At 35.8% G+C, this 13,398-nt stretch overlaps 3 protein-coding genes and 1 pseudogene across 4 annotated transcripts; all 4 read right to left on the reverse strand.

Moving 5' to 3' along the window:
• Positions 1–528: 528 nt before the first annotated feature.
• On the reverse strand, positions 529–5,356 carry LOC111281030 (protein NAR1-like; annotated as a pseudogene). The gene is made up of 12 exons (XR_016335070.1): positions 5,241–5,356; positions 4,824–4,964; positions 4,518–4,591; positions 4,064–4,217; positions 3,554–3,740; positions 3,230–3,356; positions 2,368–2,545; positions 2,204–2,253; positions 1,946–2,117; positions 1,554–1,680; positions 1,333–1,424; positions 529–1,040 (listed from the first exon to the last, which is right to left on the reverse strand). The product of XR_016335070.1 is annotated as a protein NAR1-like (transcript).
• Positions 5,357–5,638: 282 nt separating this feature from the next.
• On the reverse strand, positions 5,639–8,501 carry LOC111281029 (CASP-like protein 2B1). The gene is made up of 3 exons (XM_022868585.2): positions 7,766–8,501; positions 7,546–7,678; positions 5,639–6,131 (listed from the first exon to the last, which is right to left on the reverse strand). Exons 1-3 carry the CDS (start codon positions 7,987–7,989, stop codon positions 5,880–5,882), a joined length of 609 nt encoding a protein of 202 aa, XP_022724320.2. The 5' UTR covers positions 7,990–8,501; the 3' UTR covers positions 5,639–5,879.
• Positions 8,502–9,482: 981 nt separating this feature from the next.
• Positions 9,483–11,325, reverse strand: LOC111280260 (PLASMODESMATA CALLOSE-BINDING PROTEIN 5-like). Its single transcript, XM_089757209.1, has 3 exons — positions 10,349–11,325; positions 10,025–10,276; positions 9,483–9,892 (listed from the first exon to the last, which is right to left on the reverse strand). Exons 1-3 carry the CDS (start codon positions 10,413–10,415, stop codon positions 9,858–9,860), a joined length of 354 nt encoding a protein of 117 aa, XP_089613335.1. The 5' UTR covers positions 10,416–11,325; the 3' UTR covers positions 9,483–9,857.
• Positions 11,326–11,452: 127 nt separating this feature from the next.
• LOC111281355 (uncharacterized) lies at positions 11,453–12,817 on the reverse strand. The gene has a single exon (XM_022869083.2). The coding sequence runs from the start codon at positions 12,010–12,012 to the stop codon at positions 11,596–11,598; it is 417 nt and encodes a 138-aa protein (XP_022724818.1). The 5' UTR covers positions 12,013–12,817; the 3' UTR covers positions 11,453–11,595.
• Between the last annotated feature and the right edge of the window lie 581 nt (positions 12,818–13,398).

Consider the following 13,398-nt stretch of genomic DNA (forward strand, 5'->3'; position numbering starts at 1 on the left):
CAACATGCATGGTGATCAATCATAAACACTGGTCTTATCAATCATAAACAGTAGTTGGATTCTTGGTTTTCTCCTCTAATTATTTGCGTTTCATTTTTGTTCTTGCAAAACATATTTTGGGTTTGTTTTTTTTTTTTTTTTCTAATTCTAACCTATCCTTCTCTTCACCTTTTTGTGGAAGAAAGCTCTAAAAAAGATATTTTCCATTAATTACAAATAAAATATAATAGTGCTTACTCTTTTTCTTGAATCAATTTTTGAGATTCTATTTAAAAAAAAACGATTGAGATACACTTGATATTGGACGCTAAGATTTAAGATTTAGATCAAAAGTGAAATGGAAATAGAAAGGATTTACTAGTGCAACCTGTTAGGTAAAAAAAAAAAAAGAGTTAAGAATACTTAAAAGTTAAACCGAGGAAATCTATCAATGGGTGCGTGTATATAAAAATATATTTATAAACCCCAATTAAACTGAAAACCTTAATTTTAAGTAAGAATCCTTATACACACACGTGTATATATATATGACCATAATTTTAACAGCAGGGTACCTCCCAGACCTGTTTGATTATACAAAGAATAGGAATAACAACACCAGAGGGTTCTTCATTTGGGTCTACGGCTACTATCAAGGGGGGGAAACTCGAATGTAAGAACACAAATCAATTCTTTCCTTTTGTCTAGCTAATATCTAATATTGAGCATTTACATAAGAGAACGATGTGATAATAAACAATTTTCTTCTAAAACAAATTCTCTCATTATCAAAATTTGTCTCCTTGCAAACCAGCAGCAATGTGCCGTGCTGCTGAAAGCATGAACTCAAGGAGAGACAACAAAGGGAGCTTCTCATGTTGTACAGGACCAGATGTTAGAAAGTCTTTTACCAATTGTTCTAACTGCACAGTCATAATTTTTACAACACGGTGGTATCCTGGATGCATTTGCGTTTTAGCTTTTTCTGAACCCGGGTGCTCATGCCACTCATCATACAAGCGTTTCACCAGAGGGTTCTTAAAAGGATCAGCTTCCAATACCTAGAAGGCATAAAGAAGAATCAATTAAAAAAAAAAAAGCAATAATACCATAATTTATTCCTCCAGATAACTCTTAAGGAATTCAAATAGATTTTTCAAAAGATAGCTTGATTGTATATGCATGTAAACATTAAGCTTCATGTAGCATTTGAAATCAGTTCACTTTTAGCACTAAAGCATTGCAAGCATAGTTAATGATTTAATTGTTGTTGTAACGAAATATTTAGCTCGATGAATTATCTTCAGTTTTCCAAAGGCGAGAATAAATTCATAACTGAAGACCAAAACTCACATTTTCCATGTAAATGGCTTCTAATGATTTGATTAACTCCTTCGCTGATTGTCCTGGCTTTGGTTTGATTTGACCTCCACCATTCCAGCAATCTGCATATATTAACAAAACCTAATCTGTTACGCTTAACCTGAATTTCTAGGTTCTTATAATAAGCTACTAGTGAATGTTTCAAAACCAATTCAATATCCAAAATTAAAAGGATAAAAGGAAACAAAAACCTGAAGGGCATGCCATGACCTCCACATATTGATAATCACATTTCCGTGTTTTAACTTTCCTGACAATGTTTTGCAGGTTCTGGAAGCCATAACATAGGGCAAATTTCAGCACAGTTCTCCCCTCCACCTACATAGAGGACTGTCAGGATATTAAAGAAAAAGAATAACATGTAGTGTTGAAGTTGCTACCATGATTTTTTGAACCCATTTTTGTTAAATAATAAGGCCATGATTTAACATCTCTAGAATACAACCCCAATGAACAAGAATACAACCCCTATGAACTGAGATCACAGAAAGGGCATCTCTTCAGGCCGAAGTACATGTTTTATTTATGTTCGGACTTCTTTAACGCTAACAAAATACTATCAATATTAAAAAGCACAACTTACTTCTAGACTCAATTCTTCGAAATCAGAATTTCTTATAATTCTGAAGTCCAGTGAGCCATCAATTTCTCTTCCAAAGAGATCTTTTGCAGCATATCAGAAAACAGTTTCTGCATAACCTCCTGAGCCTCCAGAGACACCAAAAAAATGTCCTTGCTCATCAACATTTGTCAACCTGCAGAATGATAACAATATTTTTCAATTGTAAGTAGCAACAAGGTTGCAATAGGTCACTTTAAGGAGGATAATTGTGATGCTTACATTCTATCTAGAGGTGACTCATCCAAGGCTTTAAAATCAACTTCTTTCAACTGCAAAAAGTAACCGATTAAATTAAATTATAAATAAATAAAGCCATTAAATAAACAATATAAAACTTTTACATTAGAATGTGGAAATTAAGATAAAGTGAAACCTGAATTCACCTGTATCAAATCTAAAACTTCTCCAGAGGTCAAGACTGAGTCAACCTCTGTGATACAAACACCTTCATTTGCATGGCTTCCACCATTAGATTCTGCTTGAAAAACAAAGTCCTTCCTGGCAGCTTCAAGCTTCTTATCATAACATGGCATCACAGTTACATGGTAAATCTCCTCCGGCCTACCAAGTAAAACAAATAATCCAGTCATGCAAGCATTAAGATAATATAAAGTTTAGGCATGCTCCAATTCCTATAATATTTGGGTAGTTTAAAGATACCAACTGAAGATTTGCCCTCCTGATATGTCAGTCCATAGATGAAAAGCTAGCTTTTTATAGCACTTAAATAGTAAATAAAAAAGTGAAAAGGGAGTGGAGAGAGGTTCTACGGCCAACATTGGTAAAAAGATAGCATTTCTAACAATCCTTGCTTATACTTGTTATTTTGGAGGTACAATAAGGCTATGAAAATGACTTCTTGATACACTTACACACACACACACACACACACACAGAGTACATATTATTCCATCTTCCTTCTTTGTTAGTATGTCAAATGAATTTTTTTTCTGTTCCTTTCTAGTTTCCCTTCTGGCAATAGAAGGATCGGAGGCTTCATAGTTTTAAACAATATGTTGTAATTCATTGATAACCACTGAATTTTGCAAGATATCAGTTTTCTATATAAAACTATAAGAGAATTGCTACTCATGCAATTCATCTAAATTTAAAAGCCAGATATCATTACCAGAACACATTAAAAGTGTTAGGTTGCCTCAGCTAACAGAAATGTTGGTCATAGCACAATCATGATCAAAAGAAAGCTCAAGTAAGAAGTATAAAATGTTGAACAGACAAGACTACCTGACACTCATTGTTTGACATATATGATGCTTAATAGCAGTTCCCATTGATTGCTGAGGACTCTTAACTGAGGATATGTACGGCAAAATATAGGATCCAAGTTGTTTTTCAGCATAGCATATCCAATCTGCAATTAGAAAAAGATGCACAGAAAAAAAAATTTTGGTCACAAGAATTCTATATATTACTATGACATCCCTGCCATAGTCTTGTTCTACACATATAATACAAGTTTATGTCATCCTGTGCATCGGCATTTTTGGGGTTTTAGGGAGAGATAATTCTATTAAATGATTGGTAAACTTTAATCAGCAAGATGTATACCTAGACATGATGATGAGAGCACTGGGAATGACAATTTGCTTTTCTTGTCATCAGTTGCTTGGCTTTGTTTATATCGAGCAGTAAACTCATTACAAATTTCAATCAGTGTTAAGTCTCTACTACAACTAGTATCAAAAACAGCCTTTACTCCCAAGGACTTTAAAAAAGTTGTGAGTTTCTTGAAAACCTGAATATGAGAAAAGAACTCCCATAATTAGAAACATGCAACTAAAATAACATTTAGGTAACATTTCTTGTACTTCAATAGAAATGAAAACAAAATTATAAATAAATTTGGATGTTAGGAATCACAGATTTAATCAAAAGGAATTACTGGTTTGGGTGGGTGTGCAATGTGCATACTTGCGTGGTATGAGCAAATTGATTGATTTAAGCCTCTTCTTTTTCCTTTTTTGTTTCTTATAGTGGGAATGTAACATAAAAGCATGTCAAGGGGTAGATGCCACTATCAAAGCGTTTTAGGTTTAGGGTTTCTAATGTTTATCATACCTGTAGTGTAGGGATGCCAAAGTAAGCTGCAAGGGAGAGCCTTGACTGCGGAGAGAGGGATACAATTACAGCTTTCCCTTTATTAATATTGGAAAGGAATTCATCTAAGCTTTGCTTCTCAAGCATCACGGTCTCCGCTGAGGTTATGCACCCGCTGCAACATTGTAAAGAAATTACGAGCTTAACTTTGAAGCAACTAACAATTAAAAAAAAAAGCTTAAAGCACTTATCAAGAAAACAATTGACAGTCATAAATAAGGCACTTAACATTCGATTCCTGTTTTTAAGTCATTTCACTAGCTTGTATTAATCTTTTATTTCTGATTGTAAATGGCACAAATTTTAGAATTACCCTTAAAATAAACCCTTAATATACAAAAATGTTCCTTCTAATGCGCAAGATAAGCAATTTTAAAGACAAGAAGGAAGAGTTGAAGATATAAGAAAATATTACCTGCATGCCAAACAGTCCTTGAGTGAAATTTTTACCGGTTCAGTTGCCTGACTCTTAGCAGTTAAAACCTTCACCTTCACCAAAGCATTTCAAATAAGAAAAACTTAACCAAAAGAAACGAACATTCGTTCTCTTCTACTGCTAAATAAATTGATAACTAGTACAAACCAAGCAGGTAAAAGCAAAATAAAAGGACCAAATTACAAACCAAAAACTAACTCTTGCATCTAATTCAGAATCAAATTTAGCAAAAATCACAAAAAAGATTGATAATTGAGGAAAGAAATGAAGTAAAGCTATAAGTACCTGAGGTTCAGGTTGGTTAGCGGTTGCTTTGAATCCTTTAAAAGAAACGACGCAGGCTTGAGATGGTGCTATGAAATCGCTGAGATCTCCGATTCTGAGAGTCGGCGAGAACTTGTCCGACATGGCTTAATTCCTCAGCTCCTATAATAAAAACGCCTAAATTAAATTCCAAAACCGATAATTAAAGCTGCGAGTTGATTCGGAAATCAATTTCTATTTTTCTTTTTCTAAGGTTTAGGTTTTCTTTGGGAGATTGAAGAGTAGAAACAGTGAGGTTTGTAATACGTTAAAGGCGGTGACTTTGGACCATACCACTTACAGTTAATTAATTATTGTTTAAGATTATACGAGAATTATTAAAATTTTATATAAATCTTATATCATAATATTTTTTTTTTCGGTTGATGGAAAAAACACCTTCATGTTGATATTGATTTGTTTTTGGAGGAGAGGCCGAGAGGGGACGGAAGACACAGTAGACAGACACTGCTGTGCTCACAAATCTATGATTTCAACGATAACATTAATTCTTCTGAGCAACATGGTCATCCCATAATCAAACCTTAACATGTGCAAACAATACATACACAGCAAGAAGCCACAAATTAATTACTCCATTTTTTTCTTATACCTTCTTAAATCTTATTATTATTATTATTATTATTATTATCATGTTTTTCTTAGATTTTGCTTGGTAGCCTTACCAGGCAGTAGATTTTTCTTAGTAACTGTTCCTTCACATGATAGATGAAAGCTAATTAAGCTAACTTCTTTGCTTAATAATAAATCAAAATTAATATTTACTACCATACACATATCTAACAATAATTCATTGATCAAATGTCTCTTGCACTGTGTTTTTTTCAACACATGAAAAATTAAACGACTCAAAAAAGTATGAATCCAACCTACATTTATTGTCAAATGGGAGTCATAACTGATAACACCGCCACTTTCTTGTCATCATTATATTTATATATATGACACATTAAATTACACAACCCTTGGGAATGAACCTGTCAAAGTGAAACGAGGTAGTTTTGGCTAACCCAAATTCTACCACCCGGAGTTGTTCTTGGCTTTGTTGCCATCATATAAGCGGAAGAGACTGAAAGCAGAGACACAAGATAGGACCACCATGCTAACGCTAACTAGTAGTGCCATTGCTATTCCTTCCCCAATTTGATTACAAAACTTTCCGTACATGTTGCATATCTTCATCCACTGAAGCTCTGTTTGCCCCAACTTAGCAAACACTGCTGACTGTGCTGCAGCTCCCACAGCAGCCACATTCAAGTATGCCATGGCCTGCAAAAACATTATATGTTAATCACTACATGCTCTCTTCTGCCCAAAATACATGTCCTCTTTAGCAAGCCAATGTTTGGATGGACTTTATAGACTAGCTTGATTATGAACCGTACCACAGAGAAAATGGTCTCTATGTCAGCTCTCTCCAGGTATGTGACAATGGTTAATCTCAATAGCAGTTAAAATGGCCTGGTTGATGGTTATAACAGGCCCTGATATTGTACCAAATCAGGGCTCCACTATCCCCTCATTCAAGGCCAGAAATACAAGGGGTGGGAGGTTGTTAAGGTATGCATTAGAATCAAATGAACCAAAAATACCAACCTGAGTCCTGCAAGTCTGAGTGTCTGACTACAATAGAATTCTCAAATATTCATGAAACATAATTAACATTATTCTTATATGCATTAATATTAGCTATCATTTCCCCACAGAATTCCCTGCCTCTACGCACCAGAATTAGTTAGATTTTCGAATCCCCATGAAGATCAATTCTGTTTGGTGCATTAAATAGTTGGATAAAAATCATGTTCTTTCTCAAACACAGAACAAAAGTGTTTCTCGAAAGGAAAAACCAGTAGCTCAGTTGTGTTGGTCCAGAGGGGAAGTGTAAACTAATTATAACATACTAGCTTCTGCTTCAAGCTTTCTATTCACTAAGTAGAAGTAGAACAATAGGAGATGCACAAATTACCTACAATAAACGACCATGAATGAGAAATAATTCCATGCAATAACATCAATGACCAATCCTTTTTCGCACATAAAACTTTGACTAGAGGTCCACCGCTGGTGGTGTCGCTCATAAAAAGCACTGGATAAGTTTCCAAAGGACTATTTCATATTTATCAAGGTGTAAATACATACTTCATCAATTAGGTCTACTTGTTTCATTCCATTAATGATCTTCATCTTCCCCTCATTATTATTTGCTGCTTGAATTCTCGTACGATTGTTACCATACTGCAAGGGTTTTCAAAACACTACCGTCGTATAAAGGCTTAACACCAATTACCAACAACATTAAATGCTACTCTAACCAACCTTGGACTTTTTCCTCTTTCTTTTTCCATTTTGGTGGAAGCCTAGCCTTTAAAAAAGAAAATATTCTTCTCTTCCAATTTATTGCAACTAAGTCTAGTTGAAATTTGGTTATTTTTTACAATTTCCTTTCATCTACTAAGCATGCAATTCAAAAAAAATTTTCTTAAGCAAGCATGCAATCAGCCAAAACTATTGCCTAAGTGAAACCTTCAGCAAATTTTGGAAATATGGATAAATTATGAACCTCATATATATTTACCAAACTACTAACGGAACAAGACGAAGGCAATGGCTCTTAGGCTCTTCTATCCCATTTATGCTATGGGGGAAATACATGCAAAGAGAAGACCAAGCCGGAACACAGTACCTGATCTCCAGAGAAAATGGCCCAAGCCAAAGGCTTACTGAATAGCACACTTCCTCGTACCATACCCACAACGCAGCGCACTCCTTGTACCAATGAGTAGGCTGCAGCTACCCCATTGGCTACCACCAAAAACCTGCGTAACGTGTTACATCAAAAGTAGATCAAGAAAAGCATGACTTTTACAGAGAGGTAGAGAGAGGGACAGAGTAGAGGATCTTACACAAGTGCTTTCATGTCCGTAAATCTAGCTTTCTTCCGAATTGAGAAGATTTCTTTGACTTGAGTGTCTGTTCCCACAAGCACAGCTGCAAGAACACTTAAGCCACATATCACACACCTCAAAACCAACTCCGCAACTCTCACTCTTCTATCAATCACCTTCAAATTAGTGCCGTGGTATACAGAGACGTTCCCAGGACTAACACCAACACCCAAATAATTCATCTTTAATTTTTGTCAAAATCCAACACTCTACAGAGAAGAAAGAAACAGACCAGCCCAGACAAAAAACTCTTAAAAGCACAACGAACGTACACCTAACCAACAAGGCGGCAACTTCCACTGCTTAAATAGGCGTGTGCCAAGCTAAAATTTCCTCCCTTTTTGAGTGGTATTTTTTCTTTTACAGAAAGAAAGATTTTTGGCATTAAATGGCACTTAAGCTTTGCATTTAAGGCCTTTATGGGAAAAAGTAAAAGATGAAACAATGGCAATGAGAAAGTGAGACAGAAGCAACAGGGTTTCTTTAGAGTTCTTTATCTAGGAAGAGGCAACGGTTTTGTTGTTCCAAGAAGGAGTCAGATAAGGTGAGGGAGTGCCTTAAATCCTCCGAACTGAACAAGAACAAGGTTGATGGTTGAATTTAATGAGAGATCAGTTTCTTTTATGCAAAGACCACCCTAGCCGAGAAACAACGGAACAAACCCTCCTTTGTTTGAAAGCTAGAAGTAGTAAAACAAAGCACACAATCAGTAAAGCTGATCAAAATGATTAAAGTGGTATGCTTGTGGTCTTTCATGGTGGGGTCTGTGGGTGGTTTGGTTACTTGGTTGTCCACATGTTATAATGGTGTAATGTGAATCCGTGATAGTTAAAATGTAAAGCTCACACACAAGTCACAACAACACGCGCCTTTGAGTTGCTGTGTTTGCCAATGATTGCCTTTGGCTCAAAGGAGGGCCAAGTTTGCAGCAGAGCCACGAAACATCTCCACCCGTAGGAGACTTGGACACTTGCTTATTGCAACAATTCAAGCTACACGCGAAATAGATGCGTGTGGTGGAAAACAAAGGCTATAGAATTAACGTAACTCCAAGAAAATGCTCTTCCAAGTACTTTCCATTATCAAGCAACTTTCTACTTTAATTTTCATTCAAATCTCAATCTTCAACTGGAGATGGAGCCAGAGCCACTACTAACGAGCCTTTTCCATTTCGTTTACATTTTTTGGAAGTGATACATTTCTAATAGTAGTACAATGATTTCCTGTCCGGAAAACCATGTTTTTACACTTCTTTTTCCACTGAATCTCTGATTAAAGTTGACAAAAATTCGAATGCAAACGTAAGTTTCAACTATGAACTCGTGATTAAGAGAAATCATTCTACCCAATCATTAGATTTTTGACGACACATACATAATCCCACTGCAGCTTGTCTTCAATGGTATTTTGGTTATTCTATCTTTCATTATTCTCTTCACTAATATTATTCTTAGATCACTTGTTGCATATACTATTCTTTGTAGCAAACCTATTGTCTTAATCTGCTCCACAAAAATTACTCTAATAGTCTTAAAATATCGAGCGAAATTGAAATTGAAACTACGTGTGTTGGGCTGCAAAGTTTGCTTGAAAACTAAATTGATATTCCGCCTTATTTTGTCCAACCATATTATTAATGAGCAATATAGAAACACTGAATTTATGATTTTTTTTTTTTTTTTACAAATATATCTGGGATCTGGCTATGAAATATGGAAGATGATGAAAGAGATTATGAAAATTTTAAAATTATATATCAACATTCGCTGGTTGGAGATACTAATTTGAGGATATATATTTTGGTTTGTGAGCAACATGATACTAAATTTTATCTTCATTTTCCTAAATATATGTGGATGTGAATGTGAAAGCGATGACACTCTTTCTCTTCTATAAATACATATGATATTGAATTTATTATTTTTTTTGTCTTTTTAGTTGAAAATTATTGAAATGACACTACTCATATATCTCTCCTATCCAAGAATGAAGCATTCATCAAGAGAAGGCCAAAGGCTATCTGTATCCAAAGATTTTGCCCTCGACCTAGCTAGGGAACAGTTTCAAATTTGCATGAATTGTGGCCTGTTAACACAGAAAGAAGATGGAATAGTCAGTATTAAGTAGAAAATTTAGATTCGAATCATAGTTTTTTTCATGTAACAAAATAAAAATTCAACCTAAAAGAAAAAAAGTGATATAGGATTATAATATTACTTGGGTCAAGATCTGTGATGATGGCGGCAGAATTGAAGTAGCAAGTTGCTCCTTTGTTCTTGAACTTCTGATAGTAGTTGTTGAAGGCATAAGAGGCATGGTTCTTTATAGTATTTGGATGATAACAAGGTTGGTTCACTTGTATCTTACTGCAATCTGCACCTCCCTTTCCGCAAGCCCAATCAAGGGCCTTTTTCAACTCTTCATCTGGAGTTTGCTCATCAGCTATGCACCATTCTCTGAACTGAGCATCTAATATGACCAAAAATGTGTAAGGATCAAAAGCCATTGAAAGATCACTAAAATCATTACATATGGGATTACCTGTCTTCTGCAAAACTAAAGAAACTAAACAAAGAGCAAGCAGAGTCCAATGTGACGCAGATGGCATTATGGCTAATTCAGGAGGAGTTTTCAATGTTTGTATCTAATCTATAAGATGGAACGTTGGGTGTTTGCTTTACCACCAATAATATATTGAGCTAATGGCTATGGAGGAAGTAGCATTTGAGAAGGAATTGTTTACTTTTGTCAAAGTAGAGATTCTTCTCTTTCTATGTTCCTTCCATCTTACAATTAAGAAGACAACCTTTGTTTGGGAATGATCAAAATAACTGTATTATTGTTCCCAATGTGGAAACTTCCAGGACAACACAATGTCTAATACCCAAAATCAATCAAGTCAATTCTAAATAGCAATGGTATAATGCTATTGCTCAGGGAAATAGATGAAACAAAAAAAAAAAAAAATGCTATATGTATGTTGAACCACAGGACAAAGCAAGGCTGGTTGGTTAGAATTACCTATTACTTTGGTTTTTAGACGCCCTGTTTCTAAGAGCAGAGCTTATTTGTTACACTTTCGCTTTGAATTGTAAGGGACATTGAAGATACTGTTAGAATCGATACGTCCCCTATCCATGAAGCAAACTCAAACAAAAAGCGTTAAGACTTCCCAACAGTTAGTTTCAATGAAAGCATGAGCAGATCCTGGCATATATGTGTAAATATACCATAGAATATTACATTCGCAACACCTTATCCAGCTGCTAAATGATGCTTCTACTCTGTTGGTTAACTTAAGAGATCGGTACAATTGATGTCATTGGAAATATGGACTTCCGTAGATTTGTAAATCTATTTCTGTACTCTTTCTCTCTCAAAAGTTCAAGAGCTTCAAATGTGGACTTCTCTTTACTGTTTCAATTCAGCTCTGGGCCTGAACAATGCTATCAGCCGTCAGTTGGGCTGTTAAATCCATCAATAAGTCAGGCGGGCCTCTTCTCACATATTGGTTCAACTCTTTTTAAAAGGACTTAACCACCTAGAGCAACTGGCGGAGAGTAATTATAGTACTAACCAACTCTTGCTCTCGTTAGAAATTAAGTTGAAAGGAGTAACCAAGATCAGTAGTATACGAGGCAAAATATCTGGAACATTAGCTTATACTATATATATAGAACAACATGAAGGCAAATTAATTATATCCGATCGATGACCTTTACTACGTACTATAGTACTAACTCTTTCTTCACTATTAAACTGCACCAAACCAAGTATGGGTTAATTTGTTACAGATGAAGAGACGTATCAACACCATCATCAGAATCCGAATCTTTTAATTTGTTCTGAGAGACATGCAAAGATGGAGATGTCTCTGTGACTATGGGCAACAAACTCGCAAAAAATGGGGCCTCCATGCACCGAAAAGTAGTACCAGCATGACACTTGCTCTGCGGGCCAGAGAAGAGGGAGAAGTTAGGCACTTGACGAGGTGGTGACCTTGGTGGCAAGAAGTGAAAGAACAACAACCCTGATGGCTGATCATAAGGCAAGGTGGGACTGCATTGTTTAGGCTCCGCCAGCTTTCTTAGTAGTTCCCTCTCTTCTCTCAACTCCTTCATTCTCTGCAACCGCCTAAATCTCTCTTGCAGTAGAGCAATAGATGATTGGATGACAATAGGATCATTAATGCTTTCCCCACCCATTTGATGAGAAAATCAAATAATATATATATGTTCTTTTGCTCTTAAAATTAGCAAGCTATAGCAAGTTGCAATGCCTATTCATACATTTATGCAAGGAAGGCGGTGGAAGGAGCCTTGAATGGCTTTACGTGTATTTATAGGACGTTGGCATGGTTCACATGGTTTGCTTGAATTAGTTTTAAGGCATTTAGTTGTTCGATAAAATTCTAAATGATTTGAAAAGGGAAGAGAATCGGTTGCTAAGCGGCAAAGTCCAAAAAGAAAAGGTTGTGTGGCCAATCTTAGGGAGTACTTTGGTTAGTGTATGTGGGAGCGAAGTGAGAAGAGGCAAAAGCAATGTTAAAGGTGAAAAAGTTTGGAGAGAAGAGTCCAAAAGAATGTTGAAACTAGCACATGGAAGGGTATATTTGGAGGAATAATTGATTGGGATGCTCTGCCAGCGTACCCCCAATCCAAAGCCTCTTTTTAGCAGAGGTGGGAGCGGTGTGAGGGCTAAAAGACAAAGGTTAGAATAGGGAATAATCTTAGGAGCTCATAATGCTTTGATTGAACAACAATGTACGACAAAGACAGACATACAAACATTCTTTCTCTCTCTCTCTCTCTCAAGATATGGTTTGTCTTCAAGTTGTTGGAAGGGAATGGCATGCACAGATGAAAGCTGCAGATGCCAACAGTGTTGGGATTGGATGCTTCTTTTGCATATGGAACTTCGAAATTTGGAAAACGAGAGCTGCTGGGTGGATTGACAAGAAATATGGGGTGATAGACAAGGCGTGCATTTGATATTCCTATTGAACTGTATAACCATTTTCCACTAATAATAAGGTCTAAATCATAAAATAAGTTCACCTTCTAAGTGGCTGGCTGGCTGGCTATATGTAGCCTTCCACTAACAATATTATTAAATTATTAACTTCAATGCTGCATCATCTCATTATAAACATAGAAATATAGAAGCAACAGCAATCAGTCTTGTGATAACTATATGTTGTCAAGATCAAGCATTCAATTAAACAACTTCATTAAGAATCAATTCCTTAGATAACATGTATATGTATCTATATATATATAGTGAGGCAATGCAGTTTCAAATTAATTAGCTACTTACAATTGTTTTCTTTGAAATTAAGAAATTGGACTGGGAAAAGTGCTTACCCGTTACCTGCCCTTCGCCAGCTGATATTTCAATAAATTCTATAGCATATCCATGGGCTCAATACCACATGTACTAACTCATTCTTTCACCATTGGATGAATTTGCGTGGAATGTTGCTAGAAACTTTCCGTTTGGAGCACCCATATTATGAATGATTACATTCACCAGAAATACTCCATGGCCCAACTAATTACAAGTGTCCATACTACGCCTGATTAGTTTCTTTT

The sequence above is a fragment of the Durio zibethinus genome, chromosome 28, assembly GCF_047325235.1.
Source record: "Durio zibethinus cultivar Kanyao isolate XHJ-2024 chromosome 28, ASM4732523v1, whole genome shotgun sequence".
Taxonomy (NCBI): domain Eukaryota; kingdom Viridiplantae; phylum Streptophyta; class Magnoliopsida; order Malvales; family Malvaceae; genus Durio; species Durio zibethinus.

Bases quoted from the DNA above. Each gene is read 5' to 3' on its own strand.
- LOC111281029 (XM_022868585.2), bottom strand. From the start codon at position 7,989: ATGAATTATTTGGGTGTTGGTGTTAGTCCTGGGAACGTCTCTGTATAC. The intron at 7,679-7,765 runs GTAAGATCCTCT...CACGTTACGCAG, and splicing joins ACGGACATGAAAGCACTTGT to GTTTTTGGTGGTAGCCAATG. The intron at 6,132-7,545 runs GTACTGTGTTCC...ATGTTTTTGCAG, and splicing joins CCATTTTCTCTGGAGATCAG to GCCATGGCATACTTGAATGT.
- LOC111280260 (XM_089757209.1), bottom strand. From the start codon at position 10,415: ATGCCATCTGCGTCACATTGGACTCTGCTTGCTCTTTGTTTAGTTTCT. The intron at 10,277-10,348 runs GTAATCCCATAT...TGGTCATATTAG, and splicing joins TTTAGTTTTGCAGAAGACAG to ATGCTCAGTTCAGAGAATGG. The intron at 9,893-10,024 runs GTAATATTATAA...CTGTGTTAACAG, and splicing joins CATCACAGATCTTGACCCAA to GCCACAATTCATGCAAATTT.
- LOC111281355 (XM_022869083.2), bottom strand. From the start codon at position 12,012: ATGGGTGGGGAAAGCATTAATGATCCTATTGTCATCCAATCATCTATT.